Raw genomic sequence first — 23155 nt, forward strand, 5'->3', positions numbered from 1 at the left:
TCATTTATGGCTAAGTGGAAAACACTATTTATCTAAGATAATATATAACGTTGTGACAGAAAGTCACTATTTAAATGCAACAACAAAGCTAATTACTGTAAAAACACACTAAGCAAACTCTAATCATCTTAAGTGTGTGACAAAAGGTCACTATCTAAACACACTAAATAACTATTTGTAAGAAAAAATGTGTCACTATTTAAACAGTAAAGATAAACTAGGCCTAAAAAAAACGAGGCCAAATATTAATATAAGAAAAAGTACACCAAGGGAATAGGGAAACACACACAAATCTATAAGAGCTTAATAAACTAATTAGAACTACTTTTTATAAGAAAGGTATCAATAATAATTGAAAACATTGAAAAATAAGGTTTTTACTGGCCCGAGCTAGCAAGAACCTCCGATCTGTTGCAGCGGCAAACTAGATCTGAGGTAACCCTAGGTGCATCATGGGATAGGGACTTGGCCTAGAGCTATTTGAAAACCTTGAGCATTGTAGTAGGCTGACTCTGAGTCAAGGGATCGGCTCCGAACCCATCAGTAAGAATGAACGGTGAGATAGAACTTCACATCACCAGTTTGGAAAATATAAAGACGTGGTTGAGTGTGCACAGGATTTATATTTGGGGGATTAACACACAACTTTTGAATATTATGTGCTGAGCTGTTTTCATAATAAACCACTGTGCAGTTGAGTTCCATATGGTTGGAAGGATATTTATACATGTTTGGATGTACAGTGAAGTAATCCTTAATTATGCATAGACTATTGTAACTCGGAGCAGAACTTGGAGTGTTGCATGCTGCATATAACTTAGCAGTCATTCTTAACAGTAGGTTACGCACATAGTAAATGAGAAAAATAGAGTTTAGCAAGAATTGATTAGTGATGGTCTGTCATTTATTAAGAGACTAAATAACCTAATAGCATTAGCAGTTGCAAATACATGCTTTTGGACTGGATTTGACAGAAAGTAAAGAGTTTGGGTTTATGGTATATAGGGAGGAATTACAGAACATAGGACCAGATACAACTTTGACATTCATAGTGGAAGTTAAGTGGCAGCGGTTGGACTGTTTGAATGAGCTGAGCTAATGCTGAGGATCGTAAAGATCTTGTGTGTTCTCTGTGCCTCTGATTGCTAGAGACAGGTATTGCTTGAGATGAAGGAGTTTGCAGCAGGGAGGGCAAAGTAGGTGGTATTGCAGTTTTATAGGGAGGATGTGGGCTTTTTAATTGCAAGGGAGAGTAGATGGATATTTAAGTTTGTTAGAGGCACACAGATTGTGATAAGCTCTATTTGGGGATGGCTGAAGTTTAGATATGTTACAGTTGATTGTCAGAATATAGTTTGACTGGACAGTGTTGAATACAGTAGTGTTAGGTACGTTTTTGAACTTGTTTCGAATTTTATTATTTTCATGTAAATGATAGTTGTATATCTGGAAGCCATTGTTTTTTTAATACAAGTTTGATTAATTTTGTAGCCTGCATTTGAAGAGATGTGAAACTTGCTAGGTTATCTTGAGTTTTTTCGGCTTATTAGCATTATTTTGGTTGTGGTATAAAGCAGCATGATTGAGAAGGATGTTGGATGTGAATGCAAGTGAGTTTAGTTTAAGTATCTATTCACTTAATTTGGCTTTGAGATTAGGATGCGAGAACCATAACACCAGGTCATCAGCTTAGAGCCAAACAATTGAAGTGATTAGGGTGAATATATATTTATAAAAAAATTAAGGAAAGGTAAGAGATACTAATATGGAGTTTTGAGGTACTCTTGTTTGGAGGGATGCAGGGGAAATTGGGAGTTGCCATAAACAAAACAGAAGTTATTTGTCCAGGTATTGTTTCAACAAAGTGAAGGTGATATCAGAGATTGTATTGGAGAAATGTGAACAGTCCTGAAGAAAACTGCTCTATTCTATAAGGACAGTGAAACTATTCCACTTACTATGAAAGTCATGCTGATTGAGGCTTACTAGATTGGTATTGAAAACAAGTTTGCTAGCTGAGTGAACATGGCTTTTTGAAACACAGTTTTGAAAGAGTAACTATACTTAATGGAGGGCAGTATTTGTCTAGGGCTGTGCATTCAGTAATTTTGGAAAAGGGAAATAATCTCTGCAGTTTCCTGTATATCTAAGAAGCAACATGTTGAAAGGTAGGAATTTATTAAATGGTACTTGGGAGATGACAACAGATATGTTGCATGTATAGAAGAATTTTAAGAAGACCCCATCAGAGCCAGAGTGACTGCAAAGGAAAATGTTTGAGCCACTTTTTATGGTTGAGAGAGAGGTTGAGATATACTAGACCTAGTACTCACCATTATGGGAGAGTGCTGCACTGCCCCATGTCACATCCTCACTGGTGAACTCAGACCATGAAGCTGCCTCCTTTTAAATAAAAATAAATGTGGAAAACCCAGAAAAACCTGTAACCGTTAAGAATTATTGTAAAACAAACTACATCCTATTAAGTAACAGTTTGTCAAAATTCAGTGCCCCTCCAAACCCTGAGTTCACAGTAGGCAGTGCCGAATTTCACTCTGAATCTGTGTGCAATCATGTAAGTGACTGCATAGAGGCTGCTGTACTTGCCAGAAGTAAAACCAAAACAAACCCCAAAAACAAGCCACACTGGTGGAATCCTAACCTTAAAAGGATGTATAACAAATGGAAACAAAAGTCATGGCCAGAATAAGAATGAGCAGCACTCATTATGATGAGAGCTCAGTAATTAAAGTAAAACTAAGAGGAATAGCTAAATGCAAATATGCCAGTTATGAGGTCAAGATAGCCTCTCAGGCTAAAGACAACCACAAGGCCTTCTACAGCTTTGTCCATAACCTTAAAGGTTCCACACAGTAGTGTGCTGAAATGGAGGTAAATATTACCATCTTCAGCAAGCAGAGTGGTCAAGTGAATCTGCTGGCTGACAAATTCAGCTGTGACTTCACTCTCCCCCTGTGAAATCCCTACTAACATAGCCCCCCTCCCAACTATTAGCAGGGAGCAGGTCATGGTGGCACTCACTAACGGCAAAACACTGCCTCAGTGGGCCCAGACAGTATCCCAGGTTGCTTCCTAAATAACTTGAAACATGACCTTTCAGGGCCACTCAAGTCACTTCTCAACTATAGCCTCAAAACAAGCTAGGTATGTGAATGGAGGACTGCAATGGTTATCGCTTTTCACAAGGATGGACCATCAGCTGACCTCGGAAACTACAGACCCATTAGTCTGACTAGTCTAACATGCAGGACTATGGAATGAATTATCATGAAAATTATCAACAAAGCCATTGGTAACCTACAGACACTGAACCCATCCCACTTTTATCAGTGGAAGGTCGTGCCTACTTAATCTGGTAGACTTCTTTGAGATGGTTACCAAGGTAATGGATGAGGGGAAACAAATGCATAGCTCCTACCTAGACCTGGTTAAGGTGTTCTTTACAATACCCACTTGGGTATTGTTGACAAACACTCTCAACTAACCAGCAAATCCAAAAAAAAAATATGCAGCAGACCAAACAGCTTGCATGCGGAGTTAAAAGAATGAAGCTACACCACAAATCCACCTCGGTTCCGTATTTGGTTAGATAACTTAAATAAGTAAAATTCCAAGTGTGGACAAAACTCCATTGTATGTACTTCAGGGCTCAGTGCTTGTTTGGTATATACTTCTCGGAGGTCAAGGCTAATGTCAAGGGCCTGTGGATCACAAAGTCTGCAGATTGGGAGCTATCGTAGATTCCCCCATGGGACTAAAATCCTGCAAGAGGTTCTAACACAGACAAATGACTGGCATCAAAGCCATGGATTAAAACTCAATGCCAAGAAGTACATTATAGTGCCTTTTGGGAAAAAGTCCACTCAGAGTAATTACTCCATTGATAAGACGCTCCTAAGAGTTGACCGAGTGGTTTGGGATCAAGGAACATATTTAGACAGCAATCTGGCATTTGACCAACACAGCCAGTGAAGTAAGAAGATCATTCTACATTCCCCCAACATACAAGTAAGGGTATGGCATCCAAGTCTATGGAAGATATAGTGCTGCTTTAGTTGACCCTTATCAAACCCATTGTTGAGTATAATGCCCCCTTTGGTATGTACCTGACCAGGCATATGCATCTGCTAGAATGACCACAGAGGTTCTTCACCAAGAGAATCCAGGGTATTAGTACATTGTCCTGTACAGATCGCCTTAAAGCTCTACCTGTATACTCAGTCTCCTACAGGTTACTGAGAAGCAATCCATGCCTGCCATATGTATGCAACCTTGGATCCAGCCTTGATGGACCTTTTGCACATCTGCAAAACGAATAGTACCAGGAAGCACTAGATCCAAAGATTTAAACTTGGCTTGCAGCATAAATAGAACATGCTGGCAAGACAGATATGTGTCTCAAAGGATTATCACGCTCTGGAATAGGCTCCCCATCCATATGAAGCAGAGTCCATCTGTAATCCTGTGATTTTGATCATTGGATGGGAAATCAAAAAATTCATCCCTGTCTGGCCCCCATGCCTCTGAGATACAGAGGCTGATAGTAAATATTGTCTAACATACACCCGCACTAAATCTTTATCAACCTCCTAACTAGCATACCCCTCCAAACAGACACATTGTTATTATTTATTTTATATTTGTTAACCGGGGGTGTCTGCGCCGAAAAGTCCATTTTTCAGTAGAGGCCCAGGGAGAAAAGCTCCACATAGAAAAATTACAGATACATTTAGACATGATCAGTATACACACAAATTACAACAGACATGATTTTACAGTGGTATGCAGCACATCAACAGTTACAGTGGAGAGAACAAACAAAAATATTTAAAAATAAAGGTACTTACTAGATTTGTGGTGTACAGCTGAAATTTGGAACATAGGTAAAATACATACATAGTACACAGGTACAGTACATACATTGTAGATTAGCCAGTGTTTGTGAGAATAGTTTTCAATCTTAATCAAGTACTCTAGGTTTAGTATGTGTACCTTATCCGCTTTCACTAACCTGGGGAGCAATCATGGCACTGCCAACTTTGCTTGAGATGTTGCCTGATGAGGTCTTTAAAGGAGGCTTTGGATGATGTGTTTTGAATGCTAGTGGGGACAGAGTTCCATTTTTTAGCCACTGAACTACTATATAGTGTATCTCCAAAGCTGTTGGTGACTTCTAGTAGTAGCTTGCTTGATGATCTAAGAGGCCTTTTGGCTGAGTGATGTTGTACTAGGTTTTTGAGGGCAGGACACTTATTGGGGAGGTAATAGATAGAATGACAGAGGCAGAGCTGATTGTAGGTTAGGAGGTTGGGCAGTTCAAGCCAGTGGAGCTGTCTCAAAGCAGTACAGTGTTTAGTTCTATATGAGCAATTTGCAGCAAAGCGGGAAATTCTGTTATAGCAGGCTTCCATTTTGCTTAGTTCAGTTTTGTTGAAATAGTCAGAATGGGAGATGCATAGAGTAGGGTGGATAGAAGTTGGGAGGAAGCAATGGCTGATCTTGTGTTGTTGGTAAGAAATGGTTTGATATGGTAGAGTGATCCCAGTTTGGCATGTATTTTTTTTGATAGTTAAGTTGAGATGACTATCAAATTTTAGGGGTTATTCCCAATAGCTTAGCCTGTGCCACTGGAGCGATTGGAGTAGCATTTGTGGAGTAGATAGTGAATTGACTGTTATCAATGTTTTTGTTAGAACTGGTTATAATCGTAAGCTGAGTTTTCTTTGGACTGAGGATAAATTTGGCTTTGGTTGGGTAGTTTTCAACGTCAGAGAATGCTATTTGATTTATTTGCAGGAGGGTGGGAATGTTTTGTGCAGCACAGATTAAGGTAGTGTCATCTGCATATTGAATGATAGATGCATGCTGTGTGGAGGTATAGAGGTCATTTGTGAAGATTGTGAATAGTAGTGGTCCTAAGATAGAACCCTGTGGGACTCCTATAGTTATGGGCAGCTGAGGAGAGAGAGAATTTTCCCATTTCACAGCTTGGTACCTGTCAGTTAAGTAGCTTTGGAACCAGGTAAGAGTGGAATTTGATAGGTGATACTGGTTTAGTTTGTTTAGCCGGATTTGGTGCGAGACTGTGTCAAATGCTTTGGACATATCCAAAAAAAAAAAGAGTCGACACCTGCAGGCCTTCATTTTTGAGACGGTTTACTGTGTCTGTGAAGCAGAGGAGGGCTGTAATGGTACTATGGGCAGGTCTGAAACCATACTGAGTAGGTGACAGGATGTTGCTGTCTAGGAGATATTTTAGCATCTGGGTATGGATGAATTTTTCTAGGATTTTGGCCGGGGGGGAGAGTAAAGCAATGGGTCTGTAGTTAAGTTCAGTGGAGGTCCCACCTTTATGTATGGGTGTAACTTAGGATATTTTCCAAAGTTTGAGAACATAGTTTTCAATAATTGATCTGTTTATGAGAGTGGAGATTGGGATAGCAATAGCATCTGCTGTGAGTTTCAAGAAATAGCTGGGGAGGAGGTTGGCTGCTGTTGATGAGGTTTTTAGTTTGGAGAGCATGCTTTTGATGAAGTGGTGGAAACTGTTTTGAGGGTAAAGCTTGCATTAGTGTTATTTGTGTTGGAGGGGCTAGTGAGGAAGGAACTGTCTTGTGATACTAAGGATAGAATTGAGTTAACAAAGTGGGAGTTGAATTGCATTTCGATGGGAACTTTAGTGTCAGGGGTGGTAGGTTTGGGGGTAGCCTTTTGGGTGGGTTTAGTAGCTGGTTTACATTTTTTCAAAATTCTTCGGGGTTATGTTGGTATTTAGTTTGTAATGTCGTGTAGTATGATTTTTTGTCCAGCTGAATGCATTTTTTTGCACGGTTGCACAGTTCTTGGTACTTAGTTAGGCTTTGTGTTTGTTTTTTTGATCATAAAGCCAGGCACGTCTCTGGACTTGAGGTTTTGTTTGATTTCTTTACTGAGCCAGGGGTTTGTAGAGGTTCTAACCTTGATTTTGCGCAATGGGGCGGCAGTGTCTAGGTGTTGTAGAAATGTTTTGTTGAAATATGCTACAGCCTGGTCAAGTGGGAGGGTTTTTAAGAGGGTCCAGTCACAGTTACAGAGTAAAGTATTGAGGACCTCAGGAGAGAATTTTTGTTGTGTTTCTAGTGGATATATAGTTAGTGGTTTTGCATATGCTTGCTCTACTATGTATAAAGTATATCATGTTGTGGTCACTTAAGGTGTCCGGGAGACAGCCTGCGTGGGGGTACAATGTGGGGTTGTTAGTTAGGACCTAGTCAAGGATGGATTCCTTTTTAGATTTTTTTATCACATCTAGTTGGAATTTGGACTAGCTGCTGGTAGCCATGGAGATTTATTAGATTACTTGGTGGTTCTGATATGCAGGTGATCCAGTCTAGGTTGAAATCCTCCAGAATAAGGGTTTCTTGTGAGTATGTGGAAGAACACCAGGATAAGAAGTCTTCAAGGCTAGCAGGTGTATTACCAGGTGGAATATAAATCACAATTGTGGTAATGTTGAAGTTGTGAGATAAGTATGTCCCAATGATTGGGGAGGGGTAAGAGTTTGGTAATTGACGTACAGTTAAGTTGGACTTAGTAAGGCAGTTCCACCCCCTTTACGAAGTGGTCAGTCTTGTCTAAAGGCATTGTAGCTGGTAGGGAGAACTTCTGAGGTTTCTGTTAAAGCAACTATGTCTGGGGAGTAGTGTGCTATTGTGGCCTGGAGTTCAGGTGTTTTATTTTTGATACTTCTAATATTAATTTTTAGCATTAAAAGATGGTTAGTTTTGCTGCTGTTGTTGATTTGCCCTGGGATGAAGATAGTGGAGGTGTTGTGTTCCGTCATTTGTGTTGGACAGGATGGATTTGGGCCTGGGTTGGGGTGGGTATCCCCACTTATGATGAGCCTGGTGTTAAAATGGTGATGCAGATGTTGGAGTTTGGTGAGGAATGTGAGAAAGTATTGTGTTTTTTTTGGAGTAGGAATGAGAACATATGTGTTTAGTTCTGAATTGGTCTGTTATGTAGTTTTTGAACAGTTGTGGACAGATATTATAATGTGTGGTGTCTGTATATGAGAGTGCATAATGTAGTGTTGTGCTACTAAGTTTAGGGATATTGCTAGAGTGATAACTTGTGGTGTTATAAAGAATTATGAGAAGACGGACTAGACTTAGTTGTGTGATAGTCATGGTTATAAAGTTTAAGATGGTACTAGGTGGGGGTCTGAATAGGAATTATAGGGTTGCAATATATGTGGATGGGTAAGTAGTGTCGGTGATATAAAAATGCCTAATGGGAATAAAAGTGATTGGGAGTATTTTTTGTGGAGCAAGTTGGTGTGGAATAATGTGATCTGACTTGAGGAGCTGTGATTGGTGGAGGTTATGTGAGGGTGAGCTGTGGGTGTGGCTGTGATTACTATAAATGTAGAAGTAGTGGGGGCGGGAGGGAATAGGGGGCAGGGCAGGGGAGCGGAGGGAGCCCGAGCATTAGCGAGGGCGAACGGAGTGGGGCAGAGCCCACCAAGACAAGAGTAAAAAGTAAGTATTACTTTACAAATCTGAACACTTTAAACACATTACTGATTTCTAATGGCTTACCAGCAAGCAGAATGCAATCGCTGAAGAGCACTTGTGTCCTGGTGGGAGACTAGAAATTTAAAGATGGCTCCATGCTCAGCAGGATTCTAATATAGACTTAGTATTGGGTGAGGGAGATAGCACAAGGGGTGTAAACCAGGTGGAATTCAAAGAAACCAGAGAGGCAATCAGTGGAAAACTATCAGTGAAGGCCTCAGAGGGGGGTAAGTAAGAATTCAAACTACCTGTAAAGTGAAGGAGAGAAGAGACAGCAAACTTTATTAAGGATGGGAGTGTGTCTTCACTTAGACTTGCTGATTTAGTAACCCGTTTGTGCACATATTAGAGTAGGGAGATACATTAGCAATGAAGGGGAATGTATAGAGATGCAAATAAACAGGTGGGCCTCCAAGTGATACAAACTAAAGCAGAAAGCAATGAGAGGGCTGCTTGATGGTTAATTTAGTCACAGGGATCTGAATTAAATGTATACTGTCTATTAGACAGTTAGGATTACTGCACTAGTGGGGAGGACGACGCAAGGTTACAACAGTCATTTTTATTAGCACACTGAGAACTACTAAGAATACTGCTAATGTAATAGCTTCACTCTCATAAAAAAATATAAGTAGAATGCCTGGGTGGCCTGACCCTGTTCTCGAGGCTCAAAATCCTTGTTTAGTTTTGCAGTACTGATTCCTTCTTATACTGTATGGGTGGAGTGGTAGCCGCAGACCACATATGTTGCATGGTAGTTCAGATGGGTTGGGTTACATGACTAGGTTTTAAAAGGCCCTGGTGGTTGTTAGCCTAGTATGTATTTATGAACCGGTAAGAGGTGAGAATATTGGCTAGTATAGTTGTTATTTTGGTAGTATGTTGCAGTAGTCATGAAGTTTTATACTTGCATTTTCATAATGTGGCCGGATCCATGGCAGTTTTGTATGTTCTCAAATACAGAAGTATGGGTTAACTTTTAAGAGTGAAGTGAGAGATTTCTTTTTCATATTTATATGAAGTTATGTTTTAGTGATTCTAAGTTGTGTTTTTGAAAGTGTTTGAACCATGTTAATTGTTTGTAGGGATTGTGAGTGGTACGGTAGTCCTCTCAGTAATGAGGGGTTTGTATTGCTCCTTATCTCCAGCTAAAAACATCTGATAATGGGAAAATGGCTAGTACGTTTGCAAATGCAAGAAAGAATCCTTATTAATTTCACCCAGAACACATTGGTCAGATCTCTCATGATCAACCGTTCATTGTATTTAACTAAAGGCAGATGCTAATGAAAAAATTAATAGCTAATAACTTTGCAGAATGTGAGAAAGAACCGAAATCTTGGAACCGATACCTCCTCCGATGCTGCCAATAACTTCACAACCTGGTTTTATTTCAGTTACCAGGACAAGATATTCCTCTTCAAATGATCCTTTTATGGGACAACTTCCAAGCCCCTTTCTAGAGAGACCAGAATCCCCCTTAGCTTTTTCTGTCCATTCCTCCAGTAGTCTGACAGAAGTCGAGATTGTGTGGTTTGTGGCTCAACTCCTTGTAGCCAGCGGTCTTACAGTCTCTTCCCATGCCTCACTCCCTTTTGGAAATGGGACTTTCTCTCCTGGGACTCCACCAAATCTTCCTCCTCTAACTTCCTCTGAGGGTTTAGAGAGTACGACTCCGATTCCTCCAGTTCCGGCTGCTCCGGTACCAACAGCCTTTCCTTCGGTTCCAGAGACTGCCTTGAGATCCTCGGCTCCATTGGAGCCCATGGACTCCTAGGGTCATAGCTCTGCTGCCAGATCTGAGGGTTTGGATTAGGTCGCATGGGCTCTTCCACGGATCAGATTTGGTGGTGGTTTCGTTGGAGTGGGGGTCGGACTACGGGTCCGAGGTTGCCCTTCTCTGTTCTAGGTTCCAGTTCCTCTTCGGGGGGACCCGCTTTCCAGGTGATGGAAAGGACATTGGCCTGTGCAGGTCCTCAGCTGGTTCCTTCCGTATCGGTGTATTAACCGGGGACCCCTTCTTGTCCAGAACTCCCACCAACCTCCATGCGCGGGCAGAGAGCACCAAAGCTGCAGGATACCCCTGTGCAGGGCCCATCTTCTTCTGGGTCCTCCTCAGATCTTCCCACTGAGGAGGTGTCCTGGAAGAAGATGTGTAAGAGGAATTACCTAGATTCCCCAGAAGAATCTGTCATGGAGAACACAGACTTCAATGATAGGGAGGGTTCCCCTTGGTCACCCCAGAAGATGTCTCCTTTGGAGACATTCTAGAGATGTTGAAACAGAGGGGTGACTGGAAGCCCAAAGACCCTACCTCAGAAGAGTCTGTGTACCAGCCAGCTTTTGGTACCCGCCCATCTAGCTCTTGGGTGACCCCACCTGCTGATGATCTCATTGAATTGATTGCACAGTGGGCTTAGAAGGCCCCTGGCTCCATAGAGCCAGTCCCCAGGAGACCTGACATAATTTTCACAGTGCCAGAGGACCATCAGTTTTGGGCTAAGGGACTAGCAGTAGTTGCCATGGTATTTGTGGCAGCCCTTAAGAAGGAACTTGCAGAAGAGAGTTCCACTGTTCATCCCCCTAACCGAGAGTTCAGGGCGATGGACAGATTTGCAAGGTGGGTGTATGCATCATCGACCTTCGTGTTACGATCTTTGAATTTTATGGCAAACTGTACTAGACTCTAAAGGGATCTGATCAAGGAACTGTCGGATACCCTTGCAGGAGCTGTGTCTGAGGAAGTTCAAGATAAAGTGGCCTCGCAGCTGGCTACCCTGGAGTCTATTTCCAACTCGTCCATGAGTCTCATTGCGCATGCAGCTGAAGGGACGACTAGGGCAGCGGGTTCCAGTGTTGCCATAAGTAGGCACACCTGGATGCAATTGTGTGAATTTGTGGCACCATCTCAGTCTTTGTTCGTCAATGCTCCTTTTGACAAAATATCGTTGTTTGGCCCCAAAGTCAAAGAAACCTTAGTCAGGTGTGAGAAAGATAGAAAGACTCTCTGCAGTGGGCATATATTTTTCGGCTCCTAACAGTCCTACTCCAGGAACCAGAGGAGTGGGAAGATGTGGTTCAAAAAATCCCAAGGGCCTTTTCAGGATACATGGGGCAGTAGCTCCCCTCGGGGCAGAGGGGTGGAGCTCCAATGGAAGATGTCGACCCCATAGCAGAGGTTGCCTGCAAAATCAGGTTACAGAGATTCTTTCTCAGGGAAGTCCTTCCAGCACTCCTGAAAGGGGGCTCGATTGCTTGCCTCTGGAGGCAGTTGGGAGAAGGTTATCCTTGCACTCAAGAGCCTGGCAACAAATAACCAGATACTTGGGTGCAAAGGATCATTGCCAGAGGACACTATATCCCCTTCACTCATTCCATGGTCAGGAAGAAGAACCCCCAGTGTTCCATCCTGAGGGCCAGAGACTAGTGACACACTATATCTTCCTAGAACTCTACCAATGCCATTTTCCATTCATTCTTATTTTTAATTAAGGGGGGGGGGGCGTGTCTAACTGCTATGTAGGCATTTAGGGCAAGCGTCCTTGAGGGCTTTACAGAATGAGGATGCTGTTTTTCATCTCTAAAGAGGGCTTAATTTTGAATGTTTTTCTACTAAAAAGACTGTAGGATGAGGTGAAAGTTTTCTGTTTATAATGCTACAAATGCAACAAATAGAGATAAACTTATGGGGGATGTGCATGAAAGCTTTGGACACACTTCGTACAGGCCAGCATATAATGTGTATAACGTTTACTTCTAGTCACACTTTTTAGCATGAAGTTAGTCCTGTGTTTGGCAAGTCCCACTTAAAAAGACAGACTTTGTAGTCTGTATCTGTTTAATATCATAAGATTATTCCAGGTAGAAACTGTGACCTTATGGCTTTATTTTTAGGGCACCACCAAAGACTACTTTATATGATGTAACACGGGCTGTGATAAATACTACAAGAAACTATAATAGAGTTTACAAAAAAAATGATGAGCAGATGAATGTGTGGAAACAAGCACATGATGGTTGATACTTCTGTTCATTTAATGTGGCCCTTTTGGATGAATTAAATGGATGGAGAAGATGTTTGTGATAATAAAAGGCTTTTTTTAGTATAATGCTCTCTCATTACATTACATCCCAAAGAAAAAGTTAAATTTCCAGATGTGGAAATGCTCATTATAGAGATCACTGCTGCAATATGATCTGTTATCCATGGGAAAGTTTGCAAGTATCCAAACATGTCGATGATTGGTTTCCTGGGAATGCTGTTTGGTTCAATGTTTTATGTTCATAGGTTCATACTAGGCTATCTGCCCTAGGGCATTTATAAGCCTAGCCAGAGTGTGTTTGGCTTTCGCCACCCATTTTAAATGAATTTTGCTTTGCCCTTTTTCGAGGTTAGTAAACTGTGCCTCTGTCTAACAGTGAGACAGAAGTGATACCCGGGGTAAACCTACGATCTCCCATCCACTCATCAAGATTCCTCTTGAAGAGAGTCAATGAGGGACTCTGCCTAACCTGGACTGGGATTTTATTCCAGAGTGAAGAGAGCCTCTGGGTTATGAATCTGTCCCTTCAGCATGTCCTATTTATTTCAGTGCTGAGGTTCAAGTCTCTCGAGCGCGTAGCTCGATGGGATTTGGATTTTTTTCTGAGTTGCAGCATGTCCATTAATTCCAGGTTGGACATGGCTTTATACGTCAGGCACAGATCGCCTCTGAGCAGGTGGTATGCCACTGAGTAGAGCTGGAGTTTCTTTAACCGGGCAGTATATGGCATCTGTTTGAGCTCTTTGATCCTCTTGGTGAGGTACTTTTCGGGTCTTTCCAGTTGCTGCAGGTGTCTGGTAAGGTACATCCCAAAAGGGGCATTGTACTCAATTATGGGCCTGATGAGGGAAGGGTAAAGAGGCATGATGACCTCCCCTGATCTAGATGTGAACCCCTTCATGATTAGGTGGGCTATATAAAATGTTTTTCTAACCACTTTGGCCACGTGGTTGTCAAATGAGAGATTGCTATCAACTTGGGTCCCCAGGTCCCTAATTACTTCTTCCATACTTAATGGATTACCACCTATGTGGTAATTTGTGAGCACTTTGTTTTTGCCAAAGGGGATGACTATACACTTTTTGGCGTTTAGCTTGAGGCCATTGCTCTGGCACCAGTTGTCTGTTTCTATGAGGCCCTTTTGTAGGATGCTTGTGTCGGCTGGAGAATCAATTATGGCGCCCAGTTTGCAGTCATCTGCGAACTTGGTCAGCCACAGTCCTTCTGTGTTGGCCTGTACCTCCGAGAAATATATACCGAACAAGAGAGGTCCCAGGACTGAGCCTTGTGGGATGCCACTTGTAACTGATTTGGAGTCTGACATGGCTCCAGCAATTCTAACCATGTGGGTTCTGTCCTTGAACCAGTTTGCAACCCATCTAGTGACATAGGGGTTTATATTTAAGCTGGTGAGCTTATTTATAATGCCCGAGTGGGGTATTGTATCGAAGGCTTTTGCGAGGTCCAGGATCCGTTAAGGCACCACCTTTGTGGAGAGGGACCACTGTTGCTGTATGCCACTCTTTGGGTACATATCCTGTAGTAAGGCTGAGATTGAACAGTAATTTTATGTTTGGGTTTAGTTCTTCTTGGAGTTCATGTAGGATGCAGCCCGGGACACTGTCTGGTTCCATTGATGCTGTGTTTTTTGCTTTGGAGAAGGCGGCTCTTACCTGAGCATCTGAGATGTCAGGGGGGCAGCACTCTGCTAGGATAGATATTTGCCCTTTTGGTGGGGAAGGGGGGGGAGAAGTTTGCGGCTGAACCTGTCAGCTAGGATGTTGGCAATGTCTGTGGGTTCGGTGTATTTTTTGTCATTTTGGACTAATTCTGAGCATATCTGGGAATTCCCACCCAGGTTCCTAACATAACTAAAGAAAGCCTTGTGATTATCCTTTGTGTCCTGTGCAATTTTTCTCTCGAAGCTGGCCTTAGACGATTTTATGAGTGCCTGTAGTTTTTTGCTAATACTGATCAGAGATGCCTTCCCTTTTTGGGATTTTGCTCTATCATGTAGTAACTTCCTCCTTCTATTGTATAGTTTGTTTATGGCTGAAGTCCACCAGACAGGATGCCTAACTTTGGAGGATTGGGTCTTGGTTTTATTTGGGATTGCATGATCCATGCATTCCTGAAGGTGTTCATAGAATGTGTTTATAAAGGATTCTGCGGTCTGGGCCGTATTTTCCACAGGCCCGGGGGCTTTGAAGGATTCCACCTCGGTTTTGAGGAGTGTGAAATTTGCTTTAGAGAAGTTTTTCACTGTGGTTTTCTGGGCAGGGGCTGGGGTCGGGATGTGAATATCTAGTGAGATTAGTTTATGGTCTGATCTTACCAGTGAGGGATACACTTCTGGTCTGGAGCATAGAGTCCCCATGTTGGTGATGATCAGGTCCAGTATGTTTTCCCCTCTTGTGGGAGTGGCAACAAGTTGTTCCATAGCATTTGAGTTTATAAATTCTAGGAACCTTCGGGCTAGGGTGTTGGAGCTAGAGTAATGCTCCCAGTCTATCTTAGGGTAGTTGAAGTTACCCAATATAATGGTGTTTAGAAAGACCTTCATATTTTCCAGTGTTCTCAGGAAGGCTGAGTGGGGTTCCTGGGTTTGGGAGGGTGGTCTGTAGCAGGCTATAAACTGGAAGGCAGTTTTACCCACTGTTAGTTGCACATGGATAGTCTCTGATGATTCGTGCTGTGCCACCAACCTGGAGGTGTGGGTATCTGACGAATATTGACACTCCCCCTCCTTTTGTGGTTCGGTCCAAGTTTTGGGGCCGAAAAACATGGTATGAGGTATAACCTGGTAGTGCTGGGGTGCTCTCGGGAGCCTTGAACCAGGTTTCTGTTACTGCACAGATATCGATGTTCTCCATGCTAAGGAGAGTTTCGAGTGCGTGCATCTTGAGGTTTAGACTTCTGGCGTTGAGTAGCGTTACTCTTAGTTTCTTATCCCTTGTGATACCTATGGAGGTTTGTTTGTCTTTTGAGCCTTGCCTAAAAAAGGCACTATGGGGGGTGGCAAGAGCCTTTGCCAATATCCGAAAGCCCAGGGGTGACAGGTGCAAGCCGTCCCTAGCGAAGCGTTGTGGCTTGTCGAGCATGTCATCCCAGGCAGACAGGCATTGGATCCCCTTTGAATGACACCAATACTTAAGCCAATTGTTGAAATTGATCATCTTGTCTTCATATTGTGGCATCATTCTTGGTGAGGGTAAGATGCTACTCAAGGTCAGGGTCATACCGGCCTGGGTTACATGCTCAGAGAACACCTCTATGTCTCTTTTCATGCAGTCCAGGGAGGTACGTCTCAGGTCATTCACACCAGCAATGGACAATGACTTGAGTCATATTTGTACTTGCCTTGGAGTGACCTGAGTGCTTGTGTTATGTGGCAGATCCTAGCGCCCGACAGGCAGCTCACCGTGACCTTCTCCTTGTTCAGCCTGGTGAGCGGGACGTCAGTGTGCCTGACGATAGTCACCTATTACAAGTGTATCAGGTGTGTTGTTTAGCCTTAAGGGCTGTGACTTTTCTGCACACTGGCTTTGTGAGCTATGTGTTGCACGTGTTTTGTTTTGGGGTAGCGGTTGCTTGGGTGTCTGCTTTGGAGGTCTCTGCTGCTTAGGCAGATTTTTATTTAGAGCCTCCGAGTATGTTTTTGTGTGTTTGTGTTTGGTTTGCTGTCGTGGTAGGTCTGTGTGAGACTGGAATTGTAGTGAGTGTGGTTTCCTTCTCCTCCTGACTGGTTACGCCAGTACTGAGTTGAGAGAGCTTAGCCTCCAGTTTGGCTATATGGTTGCATCTCTCACATGTGTTGGAATTTGTTTGGGAGGAGGAGAGGGTTGTCTGTGTACATGAGGCAGTTGTAACATTGCCTCAAGATTCCCAGATTCACCAGCTGGACCGGAGAGGAGATTGACAACTGACCTTTGGACATGCTAGAATAGTATTGGGAATTCCTTTATAATTGAAAAAAGGGCCAATGGGGAACAAAGTACTCAAGGGGAGTTTGTGAGGGTGTAGTGCTCTTAATTTTTTAGTTCTGACTTATATAATTGCTTTAGTGAGCAAGTGCCAGGCTTTAGAGTGGGAATAGGGTGATTATTATGAGAACTAGATCAGTTCTAAGAGAAAAAGTGAAGAGCGGACTTTGTGGAGCCGAGAATGGTTTAAACCCAATTAAGAGGCGTTGCCCGATGCTGCGCTATGTGCAAAGCCACACTAAAGCAGGTTTTATACAGGGAGACTTGAAAGAGCTAGAAATTGACCCAAAACGGCCAATAACTACCAGATTCTTGTGCTGGGAGCACTCCTGCAGGGATAGATAGGCTGCTCCAAGCTCCCCACTGCCACTAGTGAACAAAGAAGCCTCCCTTTATCCAAGAAAGGAAATGGGCAACACAGGAACTTTCCATAAGTGCAGAATACAGCAATGCCTGTATTTGGACTACTCTAGGTCAGGAAAGACGGGAAACAAGGAAAATTTTTTTTTTCTTTTTTGCAACATGCATCCTATCCCAAACATTCTGAGTGTTGCATTTTGTCTTTGTTGGTTCATGCCTTTACCATCAACTTATTAAGTCCTTTTTCCTGCTGTTGAAGAGAGCTTTAGTTTTACTTTGTTTGGACTATTCATGATCTGTATAGAAGAATGAAACCGCTTTGCTCGATCTGGTTAGGTTTCTTTGTTCTTCATAAAGAACACCACTACTTGTTCTGTTTTGTTTCATTGGCCAGTATATTGTGGAGATAAATGGGTCTTAAATGACTGGTTTAAGGAGTTAATGAGCCAGTATGGAGTAGCTGTGGAGCCATTCATGTCCTGGACTGGATTTCTCTTTAATTTTGTCTAATTTTGTTTACACTGTAATACATCAGGCTCGATGCTCTTAGTAGTATCTTTTGCCTGAACAGTTGTGTAATTGTTTTTGTTATGGAATGGATTTCATAGTTCAGTTTTGTTTAATATGATTTCGTTAGTGTGCAACTGGTGTGCTTAGTGTTTGTAAGGAACGTTTGAATCTTAACTTTGTGTGCCTACTTTCCATTCCCTATATTGTACTTTCAGAGGCACTTATTGTAGCTTGCTGTAATGCTTAGTTTACAATTTTTGTGGTGTTCACAGTGAACTGTGTTGCAGTTTTGTTGCAGCTTATTTCCTTGGATTGGACACACTATGTCCATTTGGAATACGTGTTATTACATACCAACTCTTTTGCAGTATATTTTACTAGGCTTTATATGCAGTCTGCTCAGTCACAAGGAAATCTTAAAAGATACTTCATTATGCCTCAGTGCATTAAGTTGCAGACTTCTGAGGATGTGAACGATCATTGCTAAGTTTGCCCCAACATTGAAGTGTACAGCAAGTATGAGATTCGATTCAGAGATATGCAAATGAGCAATTTAATGAACTTTTGCTCAGTGCAAATCTTTCATGTTTCTGAATAATTAATCACTGTAGCATTACTAGAGCTCATCAGAGAAGCACTAATAATGCTACAGGAGTAATTTCTTAGAATACCCCTCTCCCCAAGAGCGTTTCAGACAATGATGAAATGGAGTTAGTGGAGCTTCTGTGTGATAGTGTTTTCAAGCAGAATTTTTCAAGTTTCTTCCATTAGAAGTATTCCCACACTTATAGTGATGATGACAATGTTTGAAAGCACTTTCAAGCATTTCATCTGTTTTAAATAAACAAATCAGTAGTAAGATCACAGCACAGTGATGAACCTTTGCAAGCAACACTGAGATTGTTTTTATCTCAGAATGTCAAATGTAATATTAATGAGTTTGTTGACACAAAGTACTGCCAGTTAAATGGCAAGCATGATGGACACTGATTTACAGTTAAGAATACATTTCATTTTCATGAATGAAATTTTGGCAATTTCTGTTAGTGCGTGACCCATAGAGGAATAATCAGATGTGAAAGGTTGTTCTTTCTTTTCTGTAAATTTGTCGTAGACTTGCTGAGGTGTTTTATTGCACTGTTTTGAGTTTATAGCACCATGTTTTGTGGACTTTACTCTGGCACTACAGTTGTACCTCAGATTTACAAGTATAATTTCCAGTCACAATTTTGTTACAGCTATTTAGTACATCTATAAATAAGCAAAATTTGAAGTACAGAACAGTGAAGTAAGCTGACGGCTTCGTAAATAACAAGTGTAAGAGGAAATGAGTGTTGAGGTCTTAAATGCAAAATGCCACAATGACCTCATGTTTTTCCATTACTTCAGCATCCAGAATGCTGGTATTTTCCTAGGGAAAAAATGCAAAAACGATGCCCTCGATTAAACCTACAGTGAAAAAAATAGCCTTTGTGGTAAGACTACAGCACAGCAATAGCAGTCTTTCATGTAAAGAGGCTTATACAGACTGATAGGGTGAAATGACCCTTCTTATTCTTTTGCGCATTTTTGTTTCTTCTGTTTACCGATCAGGGTGCATTTGTTTCCCCATCACAAGAGTGAGGGTCAAGCAAGAAGGACCGTCATTCAGGCAGCCATCAATAGTGATTAAAGGTTTTTCCTGATTTACCCTATTGCTCCTTCAACACTTGATTCACAACAGAAGGGGTGTGCATTGGGATGACTACTCTGGATACCTCTGACTGTTGCAAGGAATGTTGCCAGCAAACAGCCGTGCACTTCTGTTCTCAAGCACAGATAGTGGTTTCCCCAGTCTCCTCCAGAGAAATCTCTCCACCTAATGTATTCGTCACGCATTTACTATTCCTTTTCTGGGAGAAATGAATAGGCCATGCCTCTTCACTCCTGTTCCTCCACTGCTAGGGCTGCTAATTTATCTTAGTCTCTAGAGGCATAGCCAGAGCTGCATCCCTGTGTGCTACGGAGCCGGACCAAGGCCAACTCTTTTTTTATTTTTCTGTTCTAAAAGTTGCTTGTAAGGTAGCACTCAAGCAAACTCTCCAACCTCCTGTCTGCTTTTCTGACTCTCAGAACAAATGGATGAGGATATTTTATTTAAGTGGGCATATAGGTAGTTCACTGCCCTCTCTGGATTTCAAGGATGCCTACCTTCATATCCCCATCCATCTCCTTTTCAGGAAATGTTTGCCTTTCTCTGTTTCTTCTTCACATTTTTAGTACTCTGCTTTGCCCTTTGACCTTTCTAATGCCTCAAGGGTATTCACCAAATCCCTTGCTCCTGTCATTGCATTTTGCAGGATGAGAGGAGTTCAGATATTTTCTTATCTGGATGATCTGCTCATTCAAGCTTCTTCCCCCCGACACTCTGCTTCAGGATCTCCAGTTTACTAATTCCTTGCTGCAGAATCTGGGTTTTGCCATAAACTTTCACTGCTGCAGTTAACAGCAGATGTTCGAAATAATTACAGATACAGTTGCTTCTCCCTCCCTCTACCACCCCCCCTTTTTAGTGCATTTTTTTATGCTAGGGTGTGGACATTTATTTGTTGTTCCTAGCATAATATTTTCGGGGCTTGACCTCCCTCTTTCACCAGTGACAGGAAAGCACTGAATGGCTTCATGCCCAAACATATCTTTTAGTCAGTTCATCTCAAGCTGTGTGACAGTTTGGGGGCATGGAAGGTGCCGTGAAACTTTGAAAGATGGACGGCTGTTATATCCTTGGCAAGTTATAACCCATATAGGAAGCAGTGATTATTTGAACATCTACTGCTATGTTAAGTTCAATTTGCACATCTGTACTTTACCACTTCCCAAGTTGCCTGAGCTTCATACTAGAATCATATAGTTGGACATGCATACCTGCAATCCTGCACCCCCCCCCCCCAATACGGGTGGGCTGACAGTGGTTAGTCATTTGCTATTACATTGTGCTCCTCCAGCACCTAACGATACTGAGCCATCTGGGTTATAGTCAGGACTCCCTGCTTCTGCACCATGGAACTGGCTCAAAAGTGTATTACTTTGATTTCCCACAGTGGTAAATATATAGTCAAGTGAGATGAAACGGTCTTTAATACTGTTTTTATGATTTTATTTATTTAAATATTAACAAAAGTTGTATCGTTAAGTGTGTATTCGCAGAAGGGAAAACATTTTATTGTAAACCTGCAGTTTTTTTTTTTTTTTTTTTTTTTCTTCCTCCTGATACAGATGGTAAAACAATGGATTACAGTGAGGTTTCAAACATCTTTGTGCGCCTGGTGGACACCCATTTTTTGAAGAAATCCCCTGTGGTTAGTGAATCCGAAATTACTTCAGAAGCTACCCCTCCTGCAGCTATGCCTACCCTCACAGTTGATGATAAAGACATGTATGTTGTACCCAAACTTAACTTGATAGGTAAGTGACAGTATTTTTTAACATTTTTATTAAATCATCACAACATTTTAATGTATAACTTGTGTTTAAATACATTAACAGAAAATAAAATATGTAATGTTTCCACTGTTATTGTCATGTAGTATAAACATTTTATTTTTAATAATTTTACCTCCTCAAGTATTACACAAATTGCTCCATTCCTGCCTTCCCTTAAACCTCTGTCTCCTCCTCTTGAACATTACCATGCATATACTGTTGCCACAGACTGTATTTATTTCTATGACATTTGTTCCTTCTCTTTTCTAAAGGTCTTACCTCCAATTCTTTGATCTTGTTTACAGTATCTGCAAATTTCTTTACATTGGGAATAGATTTTGATTTCCATTTTCTAGTAATTAAGTTTTAGTACCCAATAACATTAAACTTGGTAAGGCCTTACCATTTTTAGGCAATTCAGATCCTACATCCTAGATCAAAAGAATGCCATCTCTAGTTACAACCATTTCCCCCCCAACATTTGTGCCAGAGTACTCTGTAGGTAATTTTCAAAATTTGCCAAATCCTTACATTTTCAAAAATATGTTTCCAGTCACCTCTCTTTCCCATCATACCGCTACCATTTACCAGAGAAAAAAATCCTCGGGATAAAAAAATATCACACACTTTCATGAAAAATCTTAACCCTTCTGGAATTTTTTTTGCATATTTGGGAGCCCTACAAAAATGTTCCTGTTGTTCCTTTGTAAACAGCCCTTCCGTTCTCTTTTCCAATCTTTTCTAACCTTATCTGGTTGATTCTAGTAATTATTATGCAATATTTTATACACCCTGCAGATTGTTCCTTTTATTAACAGCAGCATGTTAAGTTGTCTATCTCGCCTTCATTCTTGCTGGATGGGTTCGGAGCCGACCTCGGCTCCGACTCGGCCACTCTAAAAGCTCGAGAGTTGGCTCCACCGGCTCGAGGCTCCCCTTATATCCCACAATGCTAGGCGTGAGTTACCTCAGATCTCGTTTGCCGCTACAGCGATCGAGGTGTTGGTTTTCTACCGGCTTCTTGGTAAGTAAACTTTCAGTAAAGTTAGGATACTTAAACCCCTTTATTTTTAATTTTAACTACATTTTCCCTTAGTTTAGTGGAATTCTAACCCTTTTTTTCATAAAATCCCGTTTCTTTCTCACAAGAACTTAAAAGTTCTCCCTCGGGCCTTCAGGCCTTTCCCCCATTCCCTAGTGGTGTGTGTGTGTTGCTCTTAATTAAAACTTTTTGTTAGTTGTTTTATTTTTGAGTTTTAAAAATAAGATAAAGTGTAATCAGTGTGTCTGACTGAGTGTGTGTGGTTACACTTTCTTGTTCTAGGATGTCTAAAGACACAAAGGTCTCAGGCTTCAAGAAGTGTGATGCGTGCTGTCAGAAAATGTCTCTGACAGACGGTCACACTTCTTGTGTCTACTGCCTGGGGCCTTTGCACCTGCAGGACTCCTGTGCTGTATGCCACGGCTTCAGCCCCAGGGTCCTGCAGGAAAGAAAGAACAAATTGATCCTAAGGGGTCTACTTAAGCCTGAGGATTCCCTTTCTGTCTCTGGGAAGCCCTCCAAGGCTTCTAGGTCCTCTGCTCCAGCTACTGAGCCGAGACCTAAGGCTACTAAACCTACGTCTGCATCGGCCTCGGCTGGAGCCGATGAGTCCACAGCTTCTGTGGTTCCCTCGGCTCTGGCCGGAGCCGAGGTATTAGAAATTCCCTTGTCGGCTCCGACCAGACCTTCGGAGCCGACATCTAGGAAGAGATCTAGGTCACCATCCCTTGGCTCCGTTCATTCGGCTCCAGCATCTCCTCTGCTGTCTGAACGGAGCCATAAATCTCACTCCTCTAGGTCATCGAGGCTGTCGGATCATGACCTTCAGAGGGTAGTGAGTCGACTTCTTAAGTCCGAGGCACTGGCCCAAATGCTTCAGAGCCCGACTCATCAGTCGATGCCTGCCCCTGTCCATCAATATGTTCCTCCTCCGACTCCGTTGAGCTCGGAGCCGTGGCGTTGAACCGAGACTGTGGTAGCGTCGGAGCCGATACAGATGTCTTCGGCTCCGTCGTCGGCTCCGATTTCTTCTTTCGAAGAATCTCGGCGCCGGACTTCCCTTGTCGGCTCCGAGGGGGTGAGTGGCATCGGACCCTTGTCCGACCCCGCTCTTCCTCTCGGAGCTTCGGCGCTGGTGAGTTCGGCTCCGACATCGGCCTCGGAGCCATCACTGTCGGT

The 23155-nt window shown here is 42.2% G+C and overlaps 1 protein-coding gene across 7 annotated transcripts in view; it reads left to right on the forward strand.

Annotated features, from left to right (window-relative positions):
• The window catches only part of POLR3C (RNA polymerase III subunit C), an 866317-nt gene that overhangs the window by 213540 nt on the left and 629622 nt on the right, over positions 1-23155 (forward strand). For 6 of the 7 annotated variants that reach the window (XM_044079982.1, XM_044079981.1, XM_044079983.1 and 3 more), the window contains exon 4: positions 20728-20916. The exons of the other annotated variant lie outside the window; for it this stretch is intronic. In XM_044079982.1, the coding sequence (XP_043935917.1) occupies positions 20728-20916 (189 nt within the window). The remainder of the gene's footprint in view (positions 1-20727; positions 20917-23155) is intronic. 7 annotated transcript variants of the gene reach the window in all.

Source organism: Protopterus annectens, chromosome 8.part0 (assembly GCF_019279795.1).
Source record: "Protopterus annectens isolate FY-2018-M chromosome 8.part0, PAN1.0, whole genome shotgun sequence".
In the NCBI taxonomy this organism is placed as follows: domain Eukaryota; kingdom Metazoa; phylum Chordata; order Ceratodontiformes; family Protopteridae; genus Protopterus; species Protopterus annectens.